The 15181-nt window shown below is 44.8% G+C and overlaps 2 protein-coding genes and 1 non-coding gene across 3 annotated transcripts; 1 reads left to right on the forward strand and 2 right to left on the reverse strand.

The window, feature by feature from the left end:
• The first annotated feature begins 297 nt into the window (after positions 1-297).
• LOC4344113 (DEAD-box ATP-dependent RNA helicase 57-like) lies at positions 298-3992 on the forward strand. The gene is made up of 11 exons (NM_001422999.1): positions 298-593; positions 679-818; positions 993-1084; positions 1215-1311; positions 1406-1486; positions 1566-1798; positions 2411-2605; positions 2684-2774; positions 2859-2981; positions 3077-3227; positions 3595-3992. The coding sequence occupies exons 1-11, from the start codon at positions 377-379 to the stop codon at positions 3795-3797; spliced, it is 1623 nt and encodes a 540-aa protein (NP_001409928.1). The 5' UTR covers positions 298-376; the 3' UTR covers positions 3798-3992.
• LOC136351160 (uncharacterized) lies at positions 3791-7333 on the reverse strand. Its single transcript, XM_066312267.1, has 2 exons — positions 5192-7333; positions 3791-4511 (listed from the first exon to the last, which is right to left on the reverse strand). Exons 1-2 carry the CDS (start codon positions 7193-7195, stop codon positions 4077-4079), a joined length of 2439 nt encoding a protein of 812 aa, XP_066168364.1. The 5' UTR covers positions 7196-7333; the 3' UTR covers positions 3791-4076.
• Positions 7334-7695: 362 nt separating this feature from the next.
• On the reverse strand, positions 7696-14059 carry LOC4344114 (uncharacterized). The gene is made up of 5 exons (XR_010742472.1): positions 13971-14059; positions 8840-9037; positions 8433-8701; positions 8105-8257; positions 7696-8037 (listed from the first exon to the last, which is right to left on the reverse strand). It is a non-coding gene; the product is annotated as an uncharacterized protein (transcript).
• Positions 14060-15181: the final 1122 nt, after the last annotated feature.

Genomic DNA, 15181 nt, shown 5'->3' on the forward strand with positions numbered 1-15181 from the left:
AGTTTTTCGCTAGCTGTTTCTTAGAACCTTAAGCTACCAAAATGGAGTATGACCTTAGTTAGTTTTGGTAGTCAGCCACAGTTACTCTTATAATCAAAAACTTGCTTAAATATTTTTCTTAAGATTCTAAAAAACTATTGTTGTGAAATCCATAAAATAAACTAAAATTGAAAAGTTAGAAGATTTTAAAAAACTACTGTATCTACTAATCGGTTGTTTCTCGTAATCTTAACCTTCGGCATAGGTAGGGCGAGCTCCTCTCGCTTACATGTGGGGCCTGGTCAACCTCGGTGGTTCGAACGCTGCAAGTGGGACCCACCTAGGGTTTTAAGAGGAGGAGATTCTCGTCGGCGGCGGCGGCGGGCAAAGGTTAGCCATGGAGAAGGCGAAGCTCTCGTCGGCGCTCTTCGCCGGCACGCACTTCGACCGCAAGCGCTTCGCCGGCGACTTCGCCCGGTTCCGGCAAGGCCCGCCTGCCCCAGACGTGGCCTCCGCCGCCGCGCCGTCGCCGGAGAAGAAGCGGAAGCGCCAGAGCAAGGCCAAGGCGAAGAAGAGCAAGAAGAGGCGGGCGGAAGGCGCCGACTCTGCTTCCGGTGAGTTCTTCTTCTCAAGAGGTTGTTGCTTTTTGGGAGTGTAATCTGACTCTGACTACTCTGTCGAGTGTTGTACGCTTTGCAGATGCTGTGGAAGGGTTCAGTGTGTTCAAGGGATTGGCAGCAAAGAAGGATGAGGACGATTCGGAGAAGAAGGTCGAGACTGGTAAGAGTGAGGACTCGGAGGTTGTAAGGCGGAGGAAGGAAGTCGAGAGAGAAATCGAGGTAATGGCGTTTTGCAAATCCGTTGAGCTAGCTGTGTCTCTCTTTCGCAAAATTGTGCTTATGTAAAATATTTGAAAAAAATGTTTATCATCCAGCAACTATCTTGGATTAGAAATAATGGCAGAAATTAACATTTCGGTGTGTTCGGTTTGCATGTGTTGGATTGGTTTGCAGAGAGCGGCAATACTACGGAAGAAGTTTGATATTCACATTTCAGGACAAAATGTTCCAGCACCGCTAGAGAACTTTGAAGAACTGGTTTCAAGGTTAGTATCTGAATAATTCAAAGAGTTCAGACATACTAAATTCTTTATTATAGGTGCTGCTACATATTAACTTCAACACATCATGGTACCGTCTGAGGTGGATTTTAACCTACCTGATTTTGTGCACTAGGTATGGTTGCGACTCATATTTGGTTGGAAACTTGTCAAAACTTGGATTTCAAGAACCTACACCTATCCAAAGGCAGGCCATTCCAATTCTTCTATCCGTAAGTCATTTTGACTCTGTTTGGATATTTTTCCCCCTAGTGATTGAAAATTTTAGTTTTTTAGGGTCATATATCTGAAATTGCTTTGTTTCAGGGGAGAGAGTGCTTTGCCTGTGCACCTACAGGTTCTGGCAAGACTTTGGCTTTCTTGTTCCCAATCCTTATGAAAATCAAGGTATTTATCTTTGTGATATTGTTTTATGCTGTTTGTATGTGTTGTACTTGTACATTCTTTTTAAGCCATGTTGTTATAGCCAGGATCTAAAGAGGGTGTTAAAGCTGTGATTCTTTGCCCAACAAGGGAATTGGCAGCACAAACCACAAGAGAGTGCAAGAAGTTAGCAAAAGGAAGAAAGTTTTATATTAAACTAATGACAAAAGATCTATCAAAATCTGGGAATTTCAAGGATATGCATTGTGACATCCTGATCTCCACCCCACTTCGTCTGGACCACGCTGTACAAAAAAGAGACCTTGATTTAAGTAGGTCTGTGATCATACCTTCATTATTTTGATTTGCACACTACTACCTGTTAGAAGCTAAACTTGATACATTATGAACTCTGTCTAATGGTTTATCATGAGTTTCAACCTTGGAATCCCGATTTCTAACATTTTTGTTGGAAAGCGAATGCATGCATACCAATCCGGATAATAATGGTATTTAGTAATGAAGTGATGGTTTACCTGCTAGAAGCTACACTTGGTACATTATGACTCTGTCTAGTGGATTATCATGATTTTCAACCTTGGAATTCCATATTCTAACGTTTTTATTGGAAAGTGAATGCACGTATTTAGTCATGAATGTTAGCTTTTTAGTGGAAGGTAAAATTCCTTCACTATATTACCCTGAAAACAATCTTAAGTGTTTATTCATCTCAAAAAATACTATAGAGCCTGTGCCTTGTTAATTCCCACCAATTTACTTACGAAATGGAAATTTAATTAGATCAATTCAACCGTCCCTTAGTGGCATCACAACTATATGTCTGCATGCCATTTATAAAGGAATGACAGGTTGCAATTTTCGCCATTGTTTTTCTTTTTATTCGTGGGCACCCAGTTCGATTTAACAGTAACATATGCTGTCTTTCAGAGTGGAATACCTTGTCTTGGATGAATCTGATAAACTTTTTGAGCTTGGATTTGTTGAAGTGATTGATTCAGTTGTCAAAGCCTGCTCGAATCCTTCAATAATTCGATCTCTGTTTAGTGCCACATTGCCTGATTCAATAGAAACGCTTGCACGCACGATAATGCACGATGCTGTTCGAGTCATCGTGGGAAGAAAGTAAGTATTGCTTTCACAGTGTGTACTGCGAAAACTATTTTTTCAGGGTTATTTTTGTCATTAATTCTTCACATACAGGAATTCAGCCTCTTCACTGATTAAGCAAAAGTTGATTTTCGCTGGAACTGAGAAGGGGAAGTTGCTAGCTCTTCGCCAAAGCTTTGCAGAAGTAAGCCATGATCCTTCTCTGATGGTTTTCTCCTAGTTTCCATCTTGCTGTTTCCGAGAGCTGATTAAACAATTTCAACTGTAGTCTCTCAATCCTCCAGTATTGATCTTTGTTCAAAGCAAAGAGAGGGCAAAAGAACTTTACAAAGAACTGGCATTTGATGACGTAAGAGCTGATGTAATTCATGCGGACCTTGATGAGGAGCAGGTATCACTTAATATCATTTTTAGTTGCTAATAAATGTTTGTGGTAGTTTTGTTTTCACTGCTACACTTGGCTCAATTTCTATCTCCTCACTGAAGCGTCAAGATGCTGTTGACAACTTGAGAGCCGGAAAGACTTGGGTACTGATAGCTACCGAAGTCATTGCCCGGGGAATGGATTTCAAAGGTGTTAACTGCGTTATCAACTATGATTTTCCAGAGTCAGCTTCTGCCTATATTCACCGAATAGGTAAGTATCTGGCTTTGACAGGCTACACGCACCCGTCTGTGCATTTTTGTGAATGATGTCTTGTACATAAGCATCTGCGTGGAAGGCCTGAGTTCTGATGGGCATTTGATTGGTTGGATACTGATTATATGGTCCTCTTTTCAAATTTATATTATTGTTATTTTGCCTGTTAGGCTTGTTTAAATTTACATTCCAGTCTGATAATGTAGCCAGATATATCATATACCTCTATTGATCAGTTTAGTTCAGTTTCATGTATATGCAATTTTTTCTCTCTTATGAAAGACCTGGCATCATGTTTTTCTTCCGCCATCTCATGATTCATGAACTAACTAGGGAAAAAAAAAACTCCTTTCTTGTTATATAGGACGATCTGGAAGAGCAGGTAGATCAGGGGAGGCCATCACATTCTTCACCGAGGAGGATAAGCCATTCTTGCGGAACATCGCAAATGTGCTGATATCTTCAGGCTGCGAGGTTCCTTCTTGGATAAAGGCATTGCCTAAACTCAAGCGCAAGAAGCACAGGGTGAACCGGGATCCCATCTCCACATTACCAGACGAAGATTGAGTTTCCCTGTAACGTTTCTAGATGAAGATTGAGTTTCCCTGTAACGTTTCTAGATGGCACCTTGGCTTCAGTTTTCCTGTTTGAATGCCAGAAACTGCTGCCTCTATTAGTTTTGTTGACTGAAGCCTGAGATGAGAATACACTTGCCTTTTGTTATTTACAGTTTTGACTGATCAATTGAATAGATTATTTCTGAATTTACAATTAGATTCATCGCATATCCCAACATACAACCAATCACAGGCATTTACCATTTTCAGTCTGTCCTGTGGTCATTTGTTAACTGTCTTGCAGAGCCTGCATGATCTCCATGGCATCATCTACAAGTGAGGCCAGAGTTGAGCTGTGCCTGCTCAGCCCAATGCTGCCAGAGAACATGTTGAAGCTCTCGAGCTCGGACGTCGACCTGACGACGCTCCTGAGCTCCTTCTCCAGCTCCATGCTCCTGAAGAAGGGGACGAGCTCGGCGTCGCCTCTCATCATGGCGATGGCGAGCTCGATGACGAACCTTCTCATCCTCGGAACCTTCACCCTGGGTGTCCTGTGCTCTTTCAGAATCTCCACTAGCCTCCCTGCAATGTCTGTATCTGGTACACCTGCCTTTCCAAAGATTTCCTTGTGAAATTCAGGTGTTGCAAGCCTTGTAATCTGTATTGCCAATCCTATAGACACCTCAAGCAAGCTGCTCTTCTCAACCATAATTGCTTTGAACACCTGTGAAATCATGTAGCAGACATCATTCATCAAATCATAGCAACGATGTCTACTGAAGAATGAAATAAGTGATCTTGTTCTAGAGAATCTATTCTATGCCCTTGAGTTTACTCTAGTTAAATGTTTTTTATTGGTTTCTTTGATTTGTTTCAAAAGAACATCAACACAGGAATTCTCTCATGGTTGCAGTGACATGAGTAGCACTTCATGGTTCTGAGTTCAAGTCTCTATAGGAGCGAATTTCAGTTTGGGTTATTTGAGGGCTAAATTCCCTGTTTGATAGGTTAAGTTCCCAATTAAAAAGGCTATATATATCCGGTTGGATGTAGAGGCTACGGCCTTGTTTAGTTCTAAATTTTTTCTTCAAACTTTCAACTTTTCCATCACATCAAAACTTTCCTACACACATAAACTTCCAACTTTTCCATCACATTGTTTCAATTTCAACCAAACTTCCAATTTTAGCGTGAACTAAACTCAGCCTAGGTAAAAATTACCCTTCTCTAAAAAAAAAGAATTCTCATCCTTTTTTGGTTGGTTTTTGAGAACTTTCTATTGGGACAGCTAAGTTCCCTATTAAAAAGGCTATATATATCTGGTTAGATGTAGAGGCTAGGTAAAAATTACCCTTCTAAAAAAAGAATTCTCTCATATTTTTTGGTTGGTTTTTGAGAACTTACTATTGGGACAGCTGCAGTGAGGCTGCTGAGCTGCAAGAAGTGGTCGCTCCTGCTGTACCTGCACAGGTTCAGTAGGATTCTGGATGACGTGATCTGCAGCCCGGGGTGGTGCAGCGTCATCACCAGCCTCTCGACGACGGCGGCTTCCCGGAGTATCCGGTCGCAGTTGGCGGCGCTCTCGAGGGCGAGCAGCGCCACCACCTCGCCGGCCTGCAGCCTGATGTGCGCCGCCCCCTGCGCCGCGTAGGCGACCGCCGGAGCCGACTCCGGCGAGCCGGCGAACATGTCCAGCAGATGCGCGATCATGTCGCCCGTGCAGCCGATCTTCTCCTTGGCGTCGCCGTCGATGGCGAGGTCGGCGAGGACGCCGATCGCCGTCAGCTGCATCTTGCCGTGGCGCTCGCCGCCGTGCTGGAGCACCTTGCGGATGTTGCCGAGGACGAACACGTTGTCGGAGATCTCCCTCCTGATCGCCTCGCCGGTGTGCCCCGGCGTGCTCGAGAGGTTCTTCACCACCTGCAGCGACCGGAGCACCGTCTTCGCCGGCAGGCTCCCCTCGCCGCCGGCGCAGATCTGCAGCGCCGCCCTGCTCGTCCGGGTGAAGTGTATGATCCTGGAGAGGACACCCCTTGTGCTCGAGATCTTCGCCGCGTTGCCGTGCTCGCGCGCCAGCTTCTTCATGATGTGGAGCCCCATCTCGTTCATGGCGAGGTCGCCGGCGGCGGCGTCGGTGGTGGGGGTCTCGAGTAAGGTGGAGATGGACTCGATGGCGCCGGGGATGGTGGCGACGCGGATGAGGTTGCGGCGCTTGCCGGCGAGGCGGAGGACGACCTCGGCGGCGAGCGACCTGACGCGGCGCTTGCTGGGGCTCTTCCAGCTCACCATCTCCACCAGCCGCTCGACGGTGGCCGCCGACGTGCCGATCTTGCGCACCGCCCGCCTCGCCGAGTCGCGGTTGGCGATGGAGCCCCGGAGGATGTGCGCGCCGATGAGCTGCTCGTCGCCGGAGTCCGATGAGAGGAGCTCGACGGCGAAGGAGACGAGGTCCATCCGCGTGGCGTCGAGGATGCCGCCCTCGACCGACCTCGAGAAGGCGCGGTAGAAGAACCGCTTGATCGGCACCACGCCGGCGTCGCCGAGGTCGCACTCGCCGCTCACCGCCTCGACCAGGCGCCGATAGCTGAGCACCCACTCCCAGTACGCGCGCTCCACCAGGAAGATCACCGCCTCCGACAGCGCGAGCACGTAGAACAGCATCAGCGCGTAGTACGCGTTCTTGTTGCCGCCGCCGCCATTGTCGCCGGCGAAGCGGAGCGTGGCGAGGCGCAGCAGCGACAGCGCGACGCACGCCGACGCCGAGAGGAGCTGGAGCCAGTAGAGGACGTAGCTCACGTTCCTCGCCTCGACGAGCCAGCCGCCGAGGGGGAGGAGGTGGATGGGCGAGGCCGCCGCCGCCGCCTTGTGCGGCGGCGGCGGGTCGTCGTCGTCGTCTCCGGCGGCGGCGGCGGCGGCGTCCGGGAGGTGCATCGGCTGCTCCTGCAGATCGAGCTCGTTGCTCCGGCTGAACACCCTCGTCCCCTCGACGAGGAGGATGGCGGTGACGAGCCAGAAGTCCCGGGCGTCGAGGTCGGCGGCGAACCCGCCGAGGATGACCACCGTCGCCCACACGAAGCAGACGGCGCCGACGTGCGACGCGGCCTTCTCGAGCACCGCGACGTGGAGCGCGAACGCCGTCACCTTGCGCTCCGGCACCACGTCGTCGACGCCGCCGCCGTCGTCGGAGGCGGTGGCGGCGTGCATGGACGAGACCTGGTGCTCCACCGGCCGCCGCTGCGGCTCGTACGACGACGCCGTCGAGTCGCCGGTGTGCGTTCTCCGGTGCCTCGCCGTCGCCGTCGCCGTCGGCGGCGGCAACGGCGGCGGCTGCACTAGTATTTGCATGGGAATGTCCACGCCGCCGGCGCCGGCGCCGCCGCCATGATCAGCCGTAGTGTCGATGGCCATTAGCCTTGTATTCCCGAGTGCGTGCACAAGTGCACTTGGGGTTTAATTTCCATGGTTTTTTGCATGGTGATGTTATAAGGTTGGAGCTGATTGGGCGGGAGGCTAATTTTTCATCTAAATTAATTTTGCTGGATCTTGTGTGAAAGCAATCAGAAGAGAAAGATGAAATGAGATTCGTGTGGCTTCAACGTGCAAGAAACAAAGTTTCATCAAGTTCAGATACACGCTCGAGTAGATTACAAGTTGTTTATTGCATTCCTGCGCAATGCAATGGAGCAAAAGCTGTGTTTACCTTGCCGGTTTTCAAGTTGTTTAACCTGCAGGTTACATCATCTTGTGTCATGTAATGTTGAGACTTGCTGAACTTCTCATGTTACAGTGCAGTAGCCAAGACATGTTTGATTTTGATTGTTGGAAGGATTATTGGTGAGAATTATCTATAATCAAATATTTATTAATAAAAATAATAAATAGAGCAAATAGTCCATAATCCATTTCAATAATCAGTAAATAAAATCTTTATAGACAACCTTTCACCGTTTCACGCAACAGTCATTTTCAGAGGTTTACATACCATTGCCAACTCTATAACTGCTTCTCGTACACTCAGATTGCATCTCAATCAACTTGTTTTTAATCTCCAAATTAAGAGGATCCTCTTCATTCAACCATTCTCTTAGACTAGATCACATAACATTTCTCGGATTTTATATATACATGTTACTTGATCATGGGTACGTCAAGCAATCCTATGTCTGAGTCAACAGGCAAAATGACTTCATTTGATAAATCCAGAAGCCAAAACAATCATCCGGGTTGCTTATCTGAACACTGCCGGGTAGCTGAAGACCTACGGGTTCAGGCTTTATACATGCAGAATTCAGTGTATTCTTTAAGCAGAAACCGTACCCGTAGCTTCAGGAATGGAAGAGTACATTTCGTGCCGCGCAACGAGGAAATCATTCTCCGGCCGTACGGTGTTCCACGCCCGGTAGGCCGGCGGCGCCGCCGCAACCAATGACCAATCACCAAATCCAACACCTCTGGAGTTTGGAGTTTACTCTGCATCCAAACAAACAAATTCAATTGAATTTCAGTGCATCGAATTCTACTGAGAAACCGGCAGCAATTACAATAAAAAGGTAACTCTTGTACTACACATCACTCCTCATGGTTCATGGACTTTGGCAATTTAGCACCACTTGACAATAAGTAATAACATGATGGTATATTTTACCTCTTCCGTTTGTTTTTTTTCTGTAATGCGTACAACTCTTAGGTAGATAGAGAGGAAGATGCCATCAGCTGTGACATTTTCCTAGAAGATGAACATTGGCATGTCAGTCAAGAAAACTATGCTCCAGCTCTATCGGGAGAATAATACAAATAAAGGGAACTTCGCATGCGTAGTAATCGAAGTTGCTGCTGACTCATCATTGGATTAACCGGTGCTCTCGTGTCAGCTGTCTCCTGATTGCCTACAACCCTGCCCCTTCAGGAGGTATACTTTAGAAAGTGCATCAGTATTCTTCGTAGCATATACAGAATTCCAGATAGATACATCAAAGAACCTGAACTGATTCATGAGTATGTCGACACAAACAGAGAATGTACTGGTAGATGTAGCAGAGAGAGTTGCCCAACCTGAGGCGAGCTGGCATAGCGCGATGCCAGAAGAGCAGCTGAATTGCTTTGTTCAAGTTGTTGCCTCCGTTGAGAGGGTGGGCAACGCCCTCGGCACACTGGCGTTCACCTGGGCCACCGTTGTCCTCCTTGGAGGATACCCAACTAGTATCACCTGTGTGGACTTTGCGTACGCCACAGCATTGTTCTTCTTAGAAGCTGCAAGGTATGCATCAATGATCAGTCACATGTGATAATGTTAGTCACAAACCTGTGTACTCATGTTATCACTACACTTAGCATTCGTAAGACCATGATCAGATTATCTAGTACTTAGCAATTTATCAAGTCCAAAAGGATTGTTGTTCATTTGGTTGATATATCATCCTGTTTTTCTCGGTTTCCATGTGATGCACCGTGCATATTTTCAGGATGTTCTGCCCCAACAGATCAGAGTACCAACTTTTCTTCAGGACTCGCGGAGCTTTGAGACCTTTCTCATGGAATAGAGTGATTGTGGTGATATGTTTGAATAATGTTGGTTTATTCCTCCCAAGCACCAAAAGTAAAGAATTGTCGGTTTCCATATTGATGCTTGTTGCTGCCACCTTGCCTTTCCCAGGAGTTCACAAACTTAAAGGTGGTCCATTACGCAATGCTATATCACTATTGAGCCCCTTGGTTGTAATGGTGCTGTTGATCCCCTGTCTATGGTGCAAAGATACAACACCAGCACCAAAATGGCATTTGCTACTCCTAGCTAGGGCCTTTTACACACTGTTACTGGTCATGGTGTTGCTACTAACGATCAGCAAATTGCAGTTTCCAAGCATCGTCAGACTAGTTCATAGGCTTGTCATCCACAAATCATTATCCTGCCACCAAGTCAGTTTGTTTTCTTGCATGTACCTTGCAGCAGTGCCCTTGGTGTTCTTTTCTCCATTTTTGTTAGTAATGATGGTATTCGCTCTGTTGACAGCAATGTGTGGCAGTTTACAGATTCCAGCTGCAGTCATGCGCATCGTTATTGGATCGATCTGCCTTTTGCACCAAGATTATTATGGCAAAGGTGGCCATGCAAATAATTCTGACAAGACAAACCTCAAGCCAACACTTAGGCTGCGTTCGTTGGGTGGAGAAAGAGAGAGAGTTTGTTTGGTTTTCCGCGCGCACGCTTCCCAAACTACTAAACGGTGCGTTTTTTACAAAAAATTTCTATAGAAAAGTTGCTTTAAAAAATCATATTAATCTATTTTTAAAATTTAAAATAGTTAATACTCAATTAATCATGAGCTAATGGCTCACCTCGTTTTGCGTATCTTCCCAATCTCCTCAATCCCCTTCTCCTCAAACACTCCCTTAATGTCTTCTATGGAATGGTGCTCGGTCAAGGGATACTATACATTGTGGCTCGCATAATGGAGTTTTTCTCATTCTTTCCTCGGAGATCATTGCCCCGTCGTGGTGGGTTCAGGGGTCAGCAGGGAGTCAAATCTCTTGATATGTACTACACACATGCATTTGAGAAATGTATGAACGCTAGCATCCTTGCTCCAAAGAAGTTGAACCTCACCAATTTTGCCATGGAATCCCTCGAATCAGACTCAAGGAAGAAGCAGCTGTGCGGGGTTCGAATTCTGTATAGCCTTGTGAACAGAGAGCCCTATGACAAACAAGTCCTGTCAAAAGTCACAACTCCATGAAGACGGTCACCACACTGATCCAAATGCTGGGATGGACTAACCAAGAAGACAATCAAATTAGATTGCTTGCCGCGAAGATTACAGCTGAGCTTGCTAGAGGTCTCCAGATTGTCACAATCCCTGGTGCAATGAACTCCATATCATCACTTCTGGACAACCAGAACAAACAGCAGATACAGGAACTCATAATTCAGAAAGACAGTGGTGGTGAGGAGAATTGCTGGATACTCAAACTTTGGCATCAGATGACTAAAAAGTGGTCCATTCTAGAGGAGGAGCAGTGGACAGAAACTGATGTTTTCCTGGTACTTGGCCTTGTAACTCTTGAGAGGCTAGCTACATATGATATTGTCAACTGCATGGAGATCAGCAGATCAATGGACCTCATCCCAAAGATCACAGAGTTCACGAGTAACAACAGTGAGAGAATATGTGTCAATGAGACAAGTCAGAAAATACTGATTGATTTGTCATTGAAGGTGCTGAGAAGACTGGCAAGCATTGGTGGGGAAACTGGTATAACATTGAGGCACAAGATATCAGAAGATCCCTTCCTACTTGGCAACCTTGCTGAGATTTTGGAGGATAGCAAGAGCAGTCAGGAACTGAGGAAGTTGACAATAGATATCCTTATAAAACTTGCCATGGATGAGACTACAAAGAGAGAGATTGGGAGCATCCAGGTGATTGTTCAGATGTTGATGTTTGCATTCACTGCGCAAGATGATCTGCCAGGTGCATATTCTGACTGCTCGATGACAATGAAAGCAGGACAAGCATTGTCAATGCTAACACTAGAAAGTGCAGACAACTGCTCAGCTATCATGAAGGAACCTGGGCATAGATTCTTTAAGGATGTGGCAAGAATGCTAGTGCATGACAACAGGTACATACATGTTGCAGCAAATGTACTGCAAAACCTGTGCAAACACTCTAGAGTTGAGCTAGGAGATTCAGTTTTGGTGGAACTTTCCAGTGTCCTACTAGAGGTGAGATCTCCACCTATGTATGATAATATTTGGCATATTTTTTTTAAAAAAAAACAATGAGAAGCACAGGAGGGCTTTGGCCCCATTCTAAACTACAACTTTCTCGTCTTCCGTTAGCACGCTTCCCAAATTGTTAAACGGTGTGTCTTTTGTACAAGATTTCTATATAAAAGTTTCTTAAATAAATTAAATAAATCCAATTTTCAAGCTTGCAATAATTAATACTTGACTAATCATGCGTTATTGACTTGTCTCGATTCGCATGCCGCAAAAAAAGGTTGTCCCAAACATATTTTGTATGAAGAAGGGGCTGAGAAACCAAAATTTTAGCTTCTTATTTAGGATATCTGTTTTCACCAGATATTTGATTCTAGAGTCTAACTTACATGATGCTGCGTTATACCGTCTACAGGTGTTGGGACAAGTAATGGATGCAGAGGGAAAAGAACTCGAGGTCCTTGTTGGCCTCAGTTCACAAATATGCAGGGTTAGTCCTAAAAGCTTTTCAAAAGCGCTAGAACAGGGTCAGAAGGAGGCAAGATTCGTGGAGAAGCTAATCAATGGACTAAATGCGAATATGAAACCCAATCCACAGTTTCCAGGAATCAGAAGTGTGATAGTTGAGCAGTGTATATACATGATGGAGCTGAGCTCTCGTTATGCAACATATTTCAGAAATCATGAATTGATGGAAGCATTAATAAGGGTGGAGAAGACACCATCAAGGGCTGAAAAATACAGGCTTTTCTTGGGCAACACAGGGCTCATTGAGCACAGAGTGAATCTGTCCTCTCTTGTGGAGAGGGCAAAACAGTTGATGGCCGTGCATTCAACTCAACAGCCTTGAGAATCCAATTAGATTTTCGATCATATTTACCACTAGCCTTTGGATCATCCTGGTCCACTAGGATATCTTTGTAATTCAAAATACTGATTGGCCCAGAAAACACTGGTGCTAAGCTCTGGCTAATAATTTATCTGTACAGTTTAAACTTGATCCTTTTTAAAAAAGGACTATAGAGAAATAAACAAAACAAACAAATGCACATAAAGATTCTTAGGCGCAAAAAGGAAAAAAAAATCAAAATTGCATGTTTATTTGACATACATCGAGTTCAATATTCAACATTTGTTTTATTCCCCAATCAAAGTGATCATGTCAATTGAACTGTTAAGCAACTATCCCAAATGGTGTACTGATAAATACTCTATGATTCCTAACCTATTTTGTTTTCTTGGACTAAATATCAAATAAGGCAAGTTTGGCATAAATGATCCTGTAAATAAGTGATGAATAAGAGAATATTCTGACATTAACACGGATGGGTCTGTTTTTTCTAATGGTCAGGCCGTTGCCGACGTTTTATATAAAAGAAGAAAGTGTCTCATTTTAAGAAAAAAAAACATGACAAAACCTTACAATGCACGGTAAATTAGGGGAAACTGCACGAAAACCACAACTCACCACCAACTAACCTAATCAGCCATGGCAGCGAAAATAGGAGTTACAGTACCACTAGCACCACACAGTTCTGATGTTCGAAGTAAATCCTGAAGTATACCGTATATATTCAGCAGAAAAACTCAACAGTTTCTGTCGCGAGCATGGGGGACGGTTCTTGTTGACTATAGAAGAACGGATATGGCTTATCTGGTCCCTGCAGCTAGTATAGCAAGTTCAATTTGAGCAGGAGTGAGTGGGTCTGTGAGTGCTTCCGTCACTGCTCGTATGAACAAGAACAACGATGGAAGGTGAATGGCTGGTGCACTCACTCTATGCTCCATGTGAATTTGTGAAATTTGGGTTTTGCTGCCCGAGTGGCTGGGGCCTAGTCGCTCGCCCCCGGCAGCATCTGATCCCACTTCCTCTTGTGAAAATTTTTTATATTCATCGTGAGGTCCAAGTGTGCGGCGCACTAGGCAGCAAATTAAATTAATCCCCCAAAATAATATACTACTCCCTCCGTTTACAATATAAGTCATTCTAGCATTTCTCACATTAATATTGATGCTAATGAATTTAGACATGTATATTTATCTAGATTCATTAGCATCAATATGAATGTATAAAATGCTAAAATAACTTATATTCTAAAACGGAGAAATTACTAATTTGCACCGAACTAGTACTAGAAGAGAGCAAAAGCACCGCTTAAACGGTTGAACCCTAGCTAATATTCGGGTGCCTTTCACACACCCCCTTAAACAAAATCGCCAAAAATGCTTTTCATGATGTATGAGGAAACCTAAGATTTCGAGGTTGGGAAAAACCAAATCCGCAGGAGCGGACGGGGAATCGAGACCTAATCTCCCCCGCGGATCTAGGCCCCAAGCATTTGGGCGCGGCGCGGCAAAATTAATACCGAATCGAATCGAATTTTTTTTCGATCGAAACCGCGATCGAGAGGAAAAAAAAAAGGAATGCATCGGAGGAACACGGAAGGGAAGCAATCGACTCACCGTGCTCCTTGCAGAGGCCAGAGCGGGGGCTCTGCGACCTGCGAGCGGTCACATCGCAGAGATCATGGAGACACAGTGAAACTAAAGGCAGCCCGTCTCTCTCACAGTCTCACTCTTTAGCAAATTTTACCAAAACGTCCATGTGCTCTGCAGAAAAAAAAATGGAATTTTCCTTCTCTCCTTTTTTTTTCAAGTGGTTTGAAATTGACCTCTGGCAAAAATTAACGAGCTATATAAATTTTTTTTGAGGAAGATAATGCTTTATTGATCATTTTAAAAGTTGGATACAATTACGATCAGCAGCTCTCTAGTATATAGGGGAGCTTGCATATGCCACGCACGCAATGAGCTATATAATTTTTTTTATTTGTTTTCTAGCATGTCTTTTATAAACTTGTAATGGTGCAATGAGTATTTGCACATATATTCACTCTCCTATTTTTTTTTGTTTTAAATATTTGTCACTTGTAACTAATTACAATACTTTGAACACTGATGTTACAATACTTTGAACACTGATAAATTTTAAGTAGTTAAATCATGATATATACTTAATTAATGGAGTACTTCAAATTTTATATGTTTTCTTCGAAGGTCAAAATGATCAAAAAATAGTATATAGACTATTTGGAGACAGAGGGAGAATTGCTTTAGAGTTTTATTAAAGAAAGAAAAATGATACTTGCTAACTTATAGAAAAACTTCTTCAACCCTTACCGTTAGGCACACAAACAATATGTCATGACTCTCTGAAAGGCCTAGTTAAGCAACAAAATACATCATGCGATATTGATACATATAGTAATTGCTGTCGATAAAAGAAAACTCATGTATGCTCGAGAACACGAGTCAGCTATCAAACTCTGTCAAAAGCGTAACTTTTTGAAGCTAGTCCTACTGCTGTTGAAGATGCAGAGGACTAAGAACATCCCCAGCAGTTCCGGCATCCCATCTTCCATCCAGAAAATGGCGTATGGGGGGAGAAAATCCGGCTCCAACGGATACGCCATCTGGGCCTCCATAGATGGTACATGCGCTATTCTTGGCGTTTCTCTCTCCTCACGCCATCCTGCAACCACCGCTCCCATCCGTTCTACTGCCCTCATCCGAATCGAGATCGAGGCAGAGGGTGAAGCAGTGAAGGTAGATCGAGGAGAGAGGATGAGGCAAATCTTCGTCGGCCGCTCCCGCCGTCGACCACCTTCGGCCGC

Source organism: Oryza sativa, chromosome 7 (genome assembly GCF_034140825.1).
Source record: "Oryza sativa Japonica Group chromosome 7, ASM3414082v1".
NCBI lineage: Eukaryota > Viridiplantae > Streptophyta > Magnoliopsida > Poales > Poaceae > Oryza > Oryza sativa.

Coding starts and splice junctions, on each gene's coding strand:
- LOC4344113 (NM_001422999.1), top strand. CDS start 377: ATGGAGAAGGCGAAGCTCTCGTCGGCGCTCTTCGCCGGCACGCACTTC. Junction 1,085..1,214: donor TTTGAAGAACTGGTTTCAAG/GTTAGTATCTGA, acceptor TTTGTGCACTAG/GTATGGTTGCGACTCATATT. Junction 2,775..2,858: donor TTCGCCAAAGCTTTGCAGAA/GTAAGCCATGAT, acceptor TTTCAACTGTAG/TCTCTCAATCCTCCAGTATT.
- LOC136351160 (XM_066312267.1), bottom strand. CDS start 7,195: ATGGCCATCGACACTACGGCTGATCATGGCGGCGGCGCCGGCGCCGGC. Junction 4,512..5,191: donor TCACTGCAGCTGTCCCAATA/GTAAGTTCTCAA, acceptor ATGATTTCACAG/GTGTTCAAAGCAATTATGGT.